The following is a 13,417-nucleotide window of genomic DNA, read 5'->3' on the forward strand; positions in this document are numbered from 1 at the left end:
TTAGTTCACTGAAGAATTGGGACAAGAGGAAGAAGGCTAGACTTGGAGTCAGGGGTCTTCAATTCTTTTGCTTTAAATATTTTATAAATTTAATCCCATTTGAAAAAAAAGACTGGATTTGCCTATCTCAGTCAAGCTGGAAGTTCAGGGGCCACTCTTGGATTCGACTTCACTAACTTGGACATGCTTCATTTGTCACCTGGTCTGATTTGTTCCTCCTTAGAGAACCTGGTGCTACCTATTCCTGCAGACTCAACTTATTGATTTCATGTGAGCACTCTATCTGCTTAGCCCACTGCAGATCAGAATTCCTGAGCTAAAGATTCACTAGCCTCAAACTCCTGGGCATCTGGGATTATAGGTCTGGGCTACTACACCCAGTTGTCCTGAATTCAAATCCCTGTTTGATTCCTCTTATCTGTGTGACCTTGGGCCTCAGTTTCCTCATCTGGAAAATGAGCTAGAAAAGGAAATAGCAAAGCACTCCAGTATCTTTGCCAAGAAAACCGCAAATGGGATCACAAATAGGCAGATGTGACTGAAACAACTGAACAAGAAATTGCTTTGATTCTCATTTTACAGTCATAAGCTTGGCAGCCTTGGTTTAGGGAACTCTTTTGACCAAATTCACCTTCTACCTAGATGTGGATGAATGTTCCCAGAGTCCCAAACCTTGTGGAGCCAATACCAACTGCACCAACACCGTTGGAGGATATACATGCAACTGTTTGCCTGGATTCTCTTCTCCCCATGGAAATTATTGGAACCCTGACATTACAGGACCCTCCCAATGTACAGGTAATACTCCTGGTGCCTCACTTAACTTGATGTTGTGTCTAGCATTGTCTTCTCTGGGCTTGAGTGTTTTGTGACTCCCTGAAAACACCTCCCCTCACTGCTCTGCAGATATCAATGAGTGTCTCAATGAAAGAGCCTGCCCCTAGCATTATACCTGTCAGAAGACCTCAGGAAGTTATGACTGTACCTGCAGTTCTGGCTTAAACTTTAGAAACTTTCAGGGTGAAGATACCAAGGACACTAAGACACGATCCACCTTTGAGTTCTCTTGGGTTCATTTTTTCATTCACTTAAAAATACTGTTTTATTGTCTGAGTGTCTCAGCTATAGCAGGTCCTGTGAAAATATGTAAACAAATGTGGGAGATGGTCATTGTCTTCAGAGATGCAGTAATCTAATTGGAAAGACAAGATGTATTTTCTATAATGTACTTGGAAGGATGTTCATTAAGAAAGTGAATGTTTCCAAGTTCTGCGATTATGTTGGCCTGTATATGGAAGCAGGTGATGCAGACAGTGACTGAATTTGGAATCAGAGAACCAAAGTTCAAATTCCCTCATGACTGTCTCCCTGCTCCAAAACTGCTAATTAATTTGACTGGAAAGGTCTGGACATATATACATATATTATATACACACACACAGCTGCATATACATATACGTGTATATGTATGTATGTATGTATATATATATATAATTCCCCCCCTAAATTCATAATTTTAAAAATTGATTCAACAATTAATTCTCATTTTAGTACTCCTTAAGTAGCCCAAGGTTAACTCTCTGCCTACTGTCTAGGATTTTGCTTGACTCCAATCAGCAGCAGAACACATTCCCGTCTCTGTTCTAGCCCTGGCTGCTATTTTTTCCCTTCCATCTCCTGCAGTTTCTCTGTGCTGCTCTTGTGTCTTTCTTCACATTTACAAATGCAACCAATCTACGTCATGCTGGCATTACATGGACTGAAACAAGTCCCATTAATTCATGGAAACACAATACACTTAAGTTCCAGGATTATAGCCCAACAGACACTTTCTATACATTCAAGGGTGTGCTGGTAAATGTTTAACCATCAACTCCCCTCTCCCCAAAGAGGAGGCCTGGCACAATTTAATCCTAAACTGAATGACTGTTGCTTTCTCTATCCCTTTCTTCTCTAGACAATCAGCAAAACAATTTAGTCAATGCCTAATTTGCGGCATTTGCACCGAAAATGGAGCAATTAGCTCTGTCTAGCTAGTCTAAACTGCCTCCAGAACATCTCTCCATATAAAATGAAGGGTTGGAACAGGTGATTTCTAAGGTACTTACCAGCTACAAATCCATGATACTAAGATGATAACACTAAGCAGATGCCATGATGGAGAGTTGTCAGTCAAGGCACACTTGTGTTGTTTATGCCACAACACACCTGAGTGTAGCCAGAACTACATTAAAATGTAAGTGGAAATATTCAGCAAAATAAATAAAATTACATCAAAACACAAAAAACATTACATTTAAAAATCAAGTCAACAGGCGGACTATGGGGATTCTTATTGACCTTTCTTTTGATTTGAGTTTTATTCCACTGACTTAATAGCTATCTTCATGCATTGTTGTGGGACATGTCTCCCAATCTATCACCTGGTAGTGTATCACCTGGGGATAATTCTCTCTGCACTTCGCTAGACTCATCCTCTGCTACCTGCCAAAACCATATGCATATCTTTCCTGGTTGGCAGGATTTACCAAAACTTGTGATCTATTGGTATAGTCTTTCCAACGCTATGGATAACCTCCATGCCTTGGAAAGTCAGTAGAGAAGGATTTTAGTGCAGAAGGATATGTATGTCCATGACATAAAAAGATCACAGGTTAGTAACATCTTATATGTGAGAAGCTAGGTAATGGGAAATGAGTCAAATATTCCCACTCAACTCAAATCCCAAAGACACCACAGGAAAAGTGCATGCCAATGTGTGTCATGGACAGTCAGGGCACAGAAGGAAATCTCAGTGTGTGAAGGTGGTCATTTAGAGAAGATGAGACTTGAGGGTGACCTCAGAAAGAGGGCAGCTGTGGTGGCATGGATCGTGCATGAGAAGTAGTCAGAAGAAATGAGGTATGTAGCTCCATCTGTGGCACTTACTGTGTGATTTTGGACTCCCCACTTCTCTCTGAACCTCAGCTTCCTCCCTCCTAAAATGGGGGTAATGATAGTTGTGCTATCTCCCTCACAAGTAGGAACAGGTGGTTATGGGGTCATCATGTTAGAGTAGCAAGGGATCTTACAAGTCATCTGGTCCTATGTTTCCTTTTCTCCCACCATCCCCACTCCCAGATGAAGAAACTACAGGACAGAGCATGATTTATAATTTGCCTAAGATCACACAGATGGTTAGAATTTGAAACCAGATCCTCTGATTTTCCTTCCAGAGCTCTTCCTAGGAGGCCATGCTCAGCTCATGTACATAAAGTGCTCTGTAAATCAAAGCTCTTATTGAAGAATGACTAGGAATTTTCTAGGCAGAGAGAAGAGGAAAGGAGACAAAGTATTCTAGGCAGAGAAAATGAGATGAACAGTTTCAGTTTGTCTCCCCAAATTGTCATTGTAGTATTTATATTGATGTCTACCTTCATACTAATAATTATTTAAAATTAATGTTGAAAATATGTTTTATGAGAAGCAGTGTGGTGTAATGGATTGAAATTCGTTGGGAATTAGAAGAGCCAGGGTCAAATCTTGCTCCTGCTAGACATTGACCATGTGAACCCTGGGCATGTGCCCTAGGTAACTTTCTTTTGACCAAATTCACTTTCTACCTAGATGTAGATGAATGTTCCCAGAGTTCCAATCCTTGTGGTCCCAATACCAACTGCACCAACACCTTTGGAGGACATACATGCAACTGTTTACCTGGATTCTCTTCTCCTCATGGAAATTCTTGGATCCCTGGTAGGACAGGACCCTTCCAATGCACAGGTGATTGTCATGGTGACTTGATGACTTAATCTTGAGTCCAGTATTATCTTCTCTGGGCTTGGGTGTTTTGTGACTTCCTGAAAATATCTCCCCACTGGTGCTCTGCAGACATCAATGATTGTCTGACTACCCCCAGCAGTAAGCCTGTCAGAACACCCCAGGAAGTTATGGCTGTACCTGCAGGTCTGGCTTTAACTTTAGGAACTCTCAGTGTGAAGAAACCCAAGATGATAAGACATGATCTATCTTGCAGTTTTCTTTGGTTCATTTTTTCACTCACTTAAAGTTAATGTTTTATTGCCTGAGTGTCTCCTCTATGAGAGGCCCTGTGAAAATACGTGAACAAATATGGGAAATGTTTCTCATCTTCAGAGAGGTTGTGATCTAGTTTGAAAGACAAGATATATTTTCTACAATATACTTGGAAAGATGTTCATTAAGAAAATAAATGCTTCCAAATTCTGAGATTACGTTGGCCTCTGTATGGAAGCAGGTGATGCAGAAAAAAACTGAATTTGGAATCAGAAAATCTAAGTTCAAATTCATTCATGATTGTCTGCTTTGACCAAAACTGCTTATTTATTTGACTAGAAAAATGTGTGTGTGTCTGTCTGTCTATCTCTCTGTCTGTCTGTCTGTGTATCTTTTCCCCTCTAATTTCAGAATTTTTAAAATTGATTTTAGAATTACTTCTTTTTAACATTCTTTAAATACCCCAAAATGTCTAAAAATGTATTATCATTTATGTTTTATTGTGTTTTTATTTATTCTGTTCACTATTTCACAAGAACATTGTGATGTTGCTCTGACTACACTCCAGAGTGTTTAGAGCTGGGAGCTTGACACCTCCTGTGGAGAGGATTGTCTAGGGTTTTGAAAAGTAAAGGCACTTGTCCAGAGTCCTCACTGGCTTATGTGATAGGTGGGATTGACCCCAGGTCTTGGGATCTCTCTACTGTACCTGACTACCCCACTGATCATTATTACGAGAAACAACCAAATCAAATACAATCGAAACAAAATTATAACAAAATACGGTTTAATGCTATTTACATTTAAATGAATTATCCTCACTGCCTAAAATATATTGACAATATTCTATCAGCCCCTCTAAGTCCCAATCAGGAACCATTTGTACATTCATTTTCATTTCTTTTTTTTAGTTCATCACAGTTTGTACTTAATTCATTAGTTTCTTTTAATTTTTTTCTTGGAAGCATTTCTCAGAGCTCTATCAAGATTCCTTGGGCATTCTCATACTTATCACTCTTAAATATCTATTACTATCTATGTGATCTTGGGCTCCGGATTTCCTCATTTAGAAAAAGAACAAGAAAAGGAAATGCAAAGCACTCCAGTGTCTTTGCCAAGAAAACCACAAATAGTCAGAAAAGACTGAAAGGACTGAAGAAGAAACTGCTTTGATTCTCTTTCACAACTATAACGTTGACAGCTTTGGTCTAGGGACCTCTTTTGACCAAATTCACTTTCTGCCTAGATGTGGATGAATGTTCCCAGAGGCCAGATCTTTGTGGTCCTAATACCAATTGTACCAACAGCTTTGGAGGATATACATGCAGCTGTTTGCCTGGATTCTTTTCTCCCCAAGGAAATTCTTGGGTCCCTGGTAGGACAGGACCCTTCCAATGTACAGGTAATATTCATGGTGCCACTGATGACTTGATCTGGTGTCTGGTATTGTCTTCTCTGTGACTTCCTGAAAACATCTCCCCCACTGCTCTGCAGATATCAATGAGTGTCTCAGTGAAACAGCTGCCCCCAGCAGTGTACCTGTCAGTGCAACCTAGAAAGTTATGCCTGTACCTTCAGTGCTGGCTTCACCTTTAGGAACTCTCAGTGTGAAGTTACTCAAGACACTAAGACATGATCGTCTTGGAGTTTTATGGGTTCATTTTTTCATTAGCTTAAAAGTAAATTTTTGTCTCCTCTTTGGGCAGCCCTGTGAAAATACATAAAGAAATGTGGGAGATGGTCCTTGTCTTCAGATATGTTGTGATCTGATTGGAAAAAAATATATTTTCTAAGATGTGCTTGGAATGATGTTCATTAAGGAAGTGAACATTTCAAAGTTCTGGGATCACGTTGGCCTGTGTATGGAAGCAGGTGATGCTGAAAGAGACTGAATTTGGAATCAGAGCATCTAAGTTCAAATTCCCTAATGACTGTCTCCCTCCTCCAAAACTGTAATTAAGTTGACTAGAAAGGTCTGGATATATATTTCTGTATTTATCCCCCTCTAATTTCAGAACTTTAAAAATGGATTCAAGTGTTAATTGTCTTTTGAGCACTACTTAATGCCCTAAAGGTTATCCACCATCATGGATCCTTCTTGACTGCCAGAAATATAACCCCAATCAGCAGCATGGCACATTTCTTCCTCTGTTCTAGCCCTGGCTGCTATTTCTTTCTCTTCCATCTACTGTACTTTTTCTGGCTACACACTCAAGGGTAGCCAGCAGTAGGTTAAAATTTCATTGAGAAATATCCAACAAAATAAATAAAAATACCACAAAATATAGAACATTTCATTTAAAAACTAAGTCAACACTCAGTGGCTGGGGCTCCTTAATGGTCTTTGTTTTTATTTGAGTTTGATTCCACTGAGTTAATAGATATCTTCATGTATACTTGTGAACCCTCGCCTACAATCTTTGTCCTTCAGTTGTTCACCCAGTAATAATTCTGTCTGGACTTAGGTAGACTCATCCCCAGCAACCTACCCAACCCTTGTGAACATCTTCTCTGGTTGGCAGGATCTACCAAAACTTTTGATCTGTTTACATAAGCTTTGCAAAGCTAAGGAGAAGCTAATCGATACAAATGAAAATACATTCAAAATTTTGTTTTATACTACTTATATTCAGATGAATTATTTTCACTGCCTAATGTATGGTGACTATTCTAGTGGCCCAATCTAAATCCCAATCAGGATTCACTTATGCATGCATCTTTATTTTAGTTTTTTATTTATCATAGTAAGTATGGACTCCATTCTTTTAATTATTTTTTCATTATTTTCTTGGTAGTATTTCTCTAAGCTCTATTGGGATTTCTTAGGCATCATCATAGTTATCCCTCTTAAAAATCCCTTACTGTCTATGTGATCTTAGATCTCAGTTTCCTCATCTGGTAAAAGAGCTAGAAAAGAAAATGGCAAAGCTCTCCAGTAGCTTTGCCAAGAAAACCACAAATGGAATCACAAATAGTCATATATGACTGAAAGAACTGAACAAGAAAGTGCTTTGATTCTCTTTCAAAACCATAAGGTTGACTTCCTTGGTCTAGGGAACTCTTTTCACCCAATTCACTTTCTACCTAGATATGGATGAATGTTCCCAGAGTCCCCATCCTTGTGGTCCCAATACCAACTGCACCAACACCTTTGGAGGACATACATGCAGCTGTTTACCTGGATTCTCTTCTCCCCATGGAAATTCTTGGATCCCTGGTAGGACAGGACCCTTCCAATGCACAGGTAACAATCATGGTGCCACTGATGACTTGATCTTGTGTCTAGTATTGTCTTCTCTGTGCTTGGGTGTTTTGTGTCTTCCTGAAAACATCTCCCTCATCTTCTCTGCAGATATCAATGAGTGTCTCAATACCCCCAGCAGTACACCTGACAGAACACTCTAGGAAGTTATGACTGTACCTACAGTTCTGGGTTTAACTTTAGGAACTCTCAGTGTGAAGATACCCAGGACTATAAAACATGATCCATCTTGCAGTTTTCTTGGGTTCATTTTTTCATTCACTTAAAAATGTTTTATTATTTTTTATTATTTATTTATTATCTTTACTTATTATTATTATTTATTTATTTATCTTTTAATTTTCATTTATTTTGTTTTATATATTTTTATTTACTTATTATTATTATTAATTATTTATTATTTTTATTTATTATTACCTGAATGTCTCTCTATGAGAGGCCCTGTGAAAATATATAAACAAATGTGGGTGATGTATCTCATCTGCAGAGAGGTTGTGATCCAATTTGAAAGACAAGATTTATTTTCTACAGTGTACTTGGAAGGATGTTCATTTAGAAAGTGAATGTTTCCAAATTCTGGGATTATATTGCCCTGTGTGTGGAAGCAGGTGATGCTGCAAAAGACTGAATTTGGAATCAGAAAATCTAAGTTCAAATTCCTTCATGACTGTGTCCCTTGTCCAATACTGCTCATTTGTTTGTGTAGAAAGGTGTGTGTGTGTGTGTGTGTGTGTGTGTGAGTGTGTGTGTGTGTGTGTGTATCTTTTCCTCCTCTAATTTCAGAATTTTGAAAATTGATTCTAGATTTAACTCTCTTTTTAACACTCTTTAAATACCCCAAATGTTAACTCTGCCCACTGTCATGGGTCCTGCTTGACTGCCAGAAATATAACCTCATATAACCTCAACCAGCTCCAGGGCACATTTCTGCCTCTGTTCTGGCCCTGGTTGCTATTTCTTTCTCTTCCATCTACTGCAGTTTCTGTGTGTGGCTCCTGTATCTTTCTTCACACTTACAAATGCAACCAATCTTGGTCATTAAAATAGACTGGAACATTTCCACTAACTTATGTAAATATTGTTCCCCTAAGTTCCAGGATAATATCTGAACAGATACCTTCTATATATTCAAGGGCATGGTGGTAAATGTTTAACCATCACCTCCCTCCAGAAAAAAAATGTAGGCATGGCACACTTTCAGCTTAAACTACACAATTGACACTTTCTCCTTCCATTCTTCTTCAACAAAGTAATTAGTCAAGCTTTAATTTGTGGCATCTGCACTGAAAATTGAACAATTAGCTCTTTCCAGCTACTTCTACCTGCCTCCAGAATAACCCTGCATGTGAAATGAAGGGCTGGAATAGATGATTCTAGGATGATACCACCAAGCAGATGCCATGATATAGAGGTGTCAATCATGGTACACTTGGGCTGATTGTGTCACAACATACTCAAGTGCAGCCAGAACCAGATTAAAATGTAATTGGGGAATATTCAGCAAAATAAAAATACAACAAAACATAGAACTTATTACATTAATAAACTAAGCCAACATGCAGAATATTGGGATTCTGATTGGTCTTTGCTTTTATTTGACTGTGATTCCACTGACTTGATATAGATCTTGATGCAACGTTGTGTACCTACCCCCACTACCAATGTACTACCTGGCAATAATTCTGTATGGTCTTAGGTAGACTCATCCTCATTAACCTCCCAAACCTCTATGAACATTTTGCGTGGTTGGCAGTATGTAAGAGAACTTTTGATTTTTTTGGCAACCTTTCCAAAGCTAAGGATAACCCTGTGTCTTGGAAAGTTACCAGAGAATGATTTTAGAAGGAATTGTAGGTGCATATGTCCATGAACTAAAAAACCAGAAGTTAGTGACGTCTTATACATGAGAAGCAATGTGAAATGAGTTTAATAGTGCCAGTCAACTCAAATTCCAAAGATGCAACAGTAAATGTACTTCCCAATGTGTTGCATGGACAGTCATGGCAGAGTGGGGAATCTCAGTGTCTGAAGGTGATCATTTAGAGAACATGAGACTTGAGGGGGACCTCAGAGAGGGGGCAGCTGTGGTGGCATGGATGTATCACAAGAAGTTGTCAGAGCAGATGAGGTACGTAGCTCCACATCTGGCACTTACTAACTGTGTGACTTTGGACACACCACTTCTCTGTGAACCTCAGTTTCTTCACTTCTAATGGAGATAATAATAGTTGTGCTGTGTACCTCACAGGTAGGAACAGATTGTTATAGGATCATAATTTTAGAGCAGCAAGGGATTATAGAAATCATCAGGTCCTATACTTCCTTCTCCCCAACCTCAGGCTCCCAGATGAAGAAATTACAGGACAGAGTATGATTGTTAGTTGCCCAAGATATCACAGAGGGTGGTAGAGTTAGAATTTGAATCCATATACTCTGATTTCCTATGCAGCTCTCTTCCCATAAGGCCATGTTCAGTTCATGTACATCAGGTGCTTTGCAAATCCAAATTTTTATTCAAGAATGGTTAGGAATTGGATAAGCTGATAGGAGAGGAGAAGGGAGGAGAGAAGGCGTTCTAGGCGTAGAAAATGGGATGAAAGGTTTCAATTTGTCTCTCTGAATTGCCATTATAATATTTATGGTGATGGCTACCTTGTCCTAATTATTATTTAAAAGTAACTTTAAAGATTTGCTTTATGTGTGGCAGTGTGTGTAATGGATTGAAATTCCTCAGGAATTAGGAGAACCGGGGGTCAAATCCTACTCCTGCTAGATCCTGGTTGTGTCAACACTGGGCATGCACCCTAGGCAACCTTCTAAGATTATGGAGAAATTGCTAGTTATTCTTAGAGGAAATTTCCTGTCTGGGAGTTCCAAGTGTCAATCAGAACATAAGTACAGATTCTTGGCCCCTTCTGCCTCATTAGACACTTAACGTTATACATCTTAAAAAAATCTATCCTTTGCTTTCATTGGTATAGAGAATTATTCCCATTGGAGAAACTCCTTTTCCCACCTACATGGGGTGGCACTTGTGTGGCAGCTTTGCAGTTGTGAGCTTTGGTGTCTAAGTCAAATGAAGTGAGCACCAAAAATCCTTCCATGAAGATCCCTTGGGTTGGATAGTTATTTGTGTAAAAATTACCATCATCTTAGCTGTATCGTATTTTTATCTATTCTGTTCAATATTTCTCAAGCACATTTTCCTATGGGTTGGGGTGCACTCCAGAGTGTTGCAGGTTGGGAATGTGACCCCTTTGGTGGAGAGGATTATTTGAGGGAATGAGAAGCAAAGTCGATTGTCCAGAGTCCTAGCTGGTGTGTGTGAGGGGTGGGATTGACGCCAGATCTTCCTGACCTCTACTGCATCTGATTGTCCCGCTGATCATCATTACAAGTGAAAAGAAAATCTATGCAAATCAAAACAAAATTAATACCGTATTTGGTTTAATATTATTGACATTTAAGTGAATCATTTTCATTGCCTAAAGTTTATTGACATTATCTGGTGGTCCCCTTTATTCCCAATCAGAAATGATTATTCATTTATTTTCATTTTTTTATATGATCACAAGAAGTATGTACTACATTTTCTTTTAGTTCTTTTTCATTTTTTTCTTGGTAGTATTTCTCTAAGCTCTAGCAAGATTTTTTGGACATTCTCATACTCATCCCTCTTAAATATCTTCTACTGTCTGTGTGATATTGGACCTCAGTTTCCTCATCCGGTAAAAGAGCTAGAAAAGCAAATGGCAAAGCACTCCAGTATCTTTGCCAAGAAAACCGCAAATGGGATTAGAAATTGTCACATATGACTGAAAGGGCTGACCAAAAAAGTGCTTTGATTCTCATTCACAACCATGAGGTTGACAGCTTTAGTCTGGGGAATTCTTTTGACCAAATTCACCTTCTACCTAGATATAGACGAATGTTCCCAGAGTCTCCATCCTTGTGGTCCCAATACCAACTGCACCAACACCTTTGGAGGACATACATGCAGCTGTTTGCCTGGATTCACTTCTCCCCAAGGAAATTCTTGGATCCCTGGTAGGACAGGACCCTTCCAATGCACAGGTAACAATCATGGTGCCACTGATGACTTGATCTTGTGTCTAGTATTGTCTTCTCTGTGCTTGGGTTTTTTGTGACTTCCTGAAAACATCTCCCCTCACTGGTATGCACATGTCAATGAGTGTTTTAATGAAACAGCCTGCTTCCAGCACTATACCTGTCAGAACACCCAAGGATGTTATGACTGTACTTGTAGTACTGGCTTCACTTTTAGGAACTCTTAATGCGAAGGTACCAAGGACACTGAGACATGATCCGTCTTGGAGTTTTCCTGGTTTTACTTATATTAAACAAATGTTAGAAATTGTCCTTTCCTTCAGAGATATTATGATCTCTTTGGAAAGACAAGATATACTTTCTACAATATTCTTGGAAATCTGTTCATTAAGAAAATGAATACTTCAAAGGTCTGGGATTATGTTGGCCTGTGTATGGAAGCAGGTGACACAGAAAGTGAGCGAATTAGGAATCATAGAATATAAATTCTTATTTTCTCATCACTATCTCCTTCCTTCAAAACTGCTAATTAATTTGACCAGAAAGGTCTGGATATATATTTATGTATGTTTTCCCCCTCTAATTTCAGAATTTCTAAAATTGATTCAAGAGTTAATTTTCTTTTTAGCACTCTTGAAATACCCCAAAGCTTAACTCTATGCCCACCATGATGGATTGTGATTGACTGCCAGAAATATAACACCAATCAGCAGCTGGACACGTTTCTACTTCTGTTCTAGCCCTGGCTACTTCTTTCTCTTCCATCTACTGTAGTTTCTCTGGCTACACACGAAAATGTAGCCAGCAGCAGATTAAAATGTATTTGGGAGATATTCAACAAAACAAATACAACAAAATATAGAAAACTTTTCATTTAAAAACTAGGTCATCACTCAGACTCTGGGGATTCTTATTGGCCTTTCTTTTTATTTGAGTTTGATTCCACTGACTTAATAGTTATCTTCATGAATAGTTGTGTACCTTCCCTGCCCTCCCCCCCACCATTGTATCACCTGCCAGTTGTTCACTTGGTGATAATTTTGTCTGAACTTAGGTACTTTCATCCCCATCAACCTGTCAAACCCATATGAACATCTTCCTTGGCTGGTAGTATTTACTAAAACCTTTGATCTATTGGCATAGCTTTTGCAAAGCTAATGATACCCTCTATCCCTTGAAAAGTCACCAAAGAAGGTTTTAGAAAGGAGGGGTATGTATGCCCATGATGTAAAAAATCACAGGTTAGTGACATCTCATCCATGAGAAGCTAGGCAATGTGAAATCCGAAAGATGCCTCAGGAAACGTACAAGCTGATGTGTGCCATGGACAGTTGGGGGGAAAGGGAAATCTTAGCGTCTGAACGTGGTCATTTGGAGCAGATGAGACTTGAGGGGCACCTCAGAGAAGGGGCAGCTGTGGTGTCATGGATCTAATATGAGAAGTAGTCTGAACATATTAGCTCTGGAGCTTTATCTCTGGCACCTACTGACTGTGTGACTTTGGACTCACCACTTCTTTCTTAACCTCAGTTTTCCCCCTTCTGACATGGGGAAAATGATACTTGTGCTATCTGCCTCACAGGTAGGAATAGATTGTTACAGGGTCATCATTTTAGAGCAGTAAGCGACTTTAGAAGTCATCTGGTGCTATACTTTCTTTTCTGCTTCCTTGCAGATGAAGAAACCACAGGATAGAGCATGATTTGTAATTTTCCCAAGATCATACAGATGGTGTAGAGTTAGAATTTGAACCCAGATGTTCTGACTTCCTATCCAGGTCTCTTCCCCCAAGGCTATGCTCAGTTCATATACATAAAGTGCTTAGTAAATCAAAGCTCTTATTGAAGAATGCCCAGGAATTGGATGGGCAGGAAGGAAAAGTAAGTAGAAGTGAGGAGAGGGGAGGATAGAATGCATTCTAGGCAGAAAAAATGCGATCAACAGTTTCAATTTGTCTCCCTGAATTTTAATTATAATATTTATAATGATGACTACCTTAATACTAATAATTATTTAAAAGAAACGTGAAAAATACACTTTATGAGAAACAATGTGGTGTAATGGATTGAAATT

At 39.0% G+C, this 13,417-nt stretch overlaps 1 protein-coding gene across 9 annotated transcripts in view; it reads left to right on the top strand.

The window, feature by feature from the left end:
• ADGRE1 (adhesion G protein-coupled receptor E1) overlaps positions 1-13,417 on the top strand; it is a 130,057-nt gene that overhangs the window by 46,049 nt on the left and 70,591 nt on the right. For 6 of the 9 annotated variants that reach the window (XM_072602054.1, XM_072602059.1, XM_072602060.1 and 3 more), the window contains exons 10-14: positions 643-798; positions 3,607-3,762; positions 5,261-5,416; positions 7,103-7,258; positions 11,195-11,350. The exons of 1 other annotated variant lie outside the window; for it this stretch is intronic. In XM_072602054.1, coding sequence (XP_072458155.1) covers positions 643-798; positions 3,607-3,762; positions 5,261-5,416; positions 7,103-7,258; positions 11,195-11,350 — 780 coding nt within the window. The remainder of the gene's footprint in view (positions 1-642; positions 799-3,606; positions 3,763-5,260; positions 5,417-7,102; positions 7,259-11,194; positions 11,351-13,417) is intronic. 2 more of the 9 variants (XM_072602056.1, XM_072602055.1) reach the window with 2 other exon arrangements.

The sequence above is a fragment of the Notamacropus eugenii genome, chromosome 4 (genome assembly GCF_028372415.1).
Source record: "Notamacropus eugenii isolate mMacEug1 chromosome 4, mMacEug1.pri_v2, whole genome shotgun sequence".
NCBI classification, from domain to species: domain Eukaryota; kingdom Metazoa; phylum Chordata; class Mammalia; order Diprotodontia; family Macropodidae; genus Notamacropus; species Notamacropus eugenii.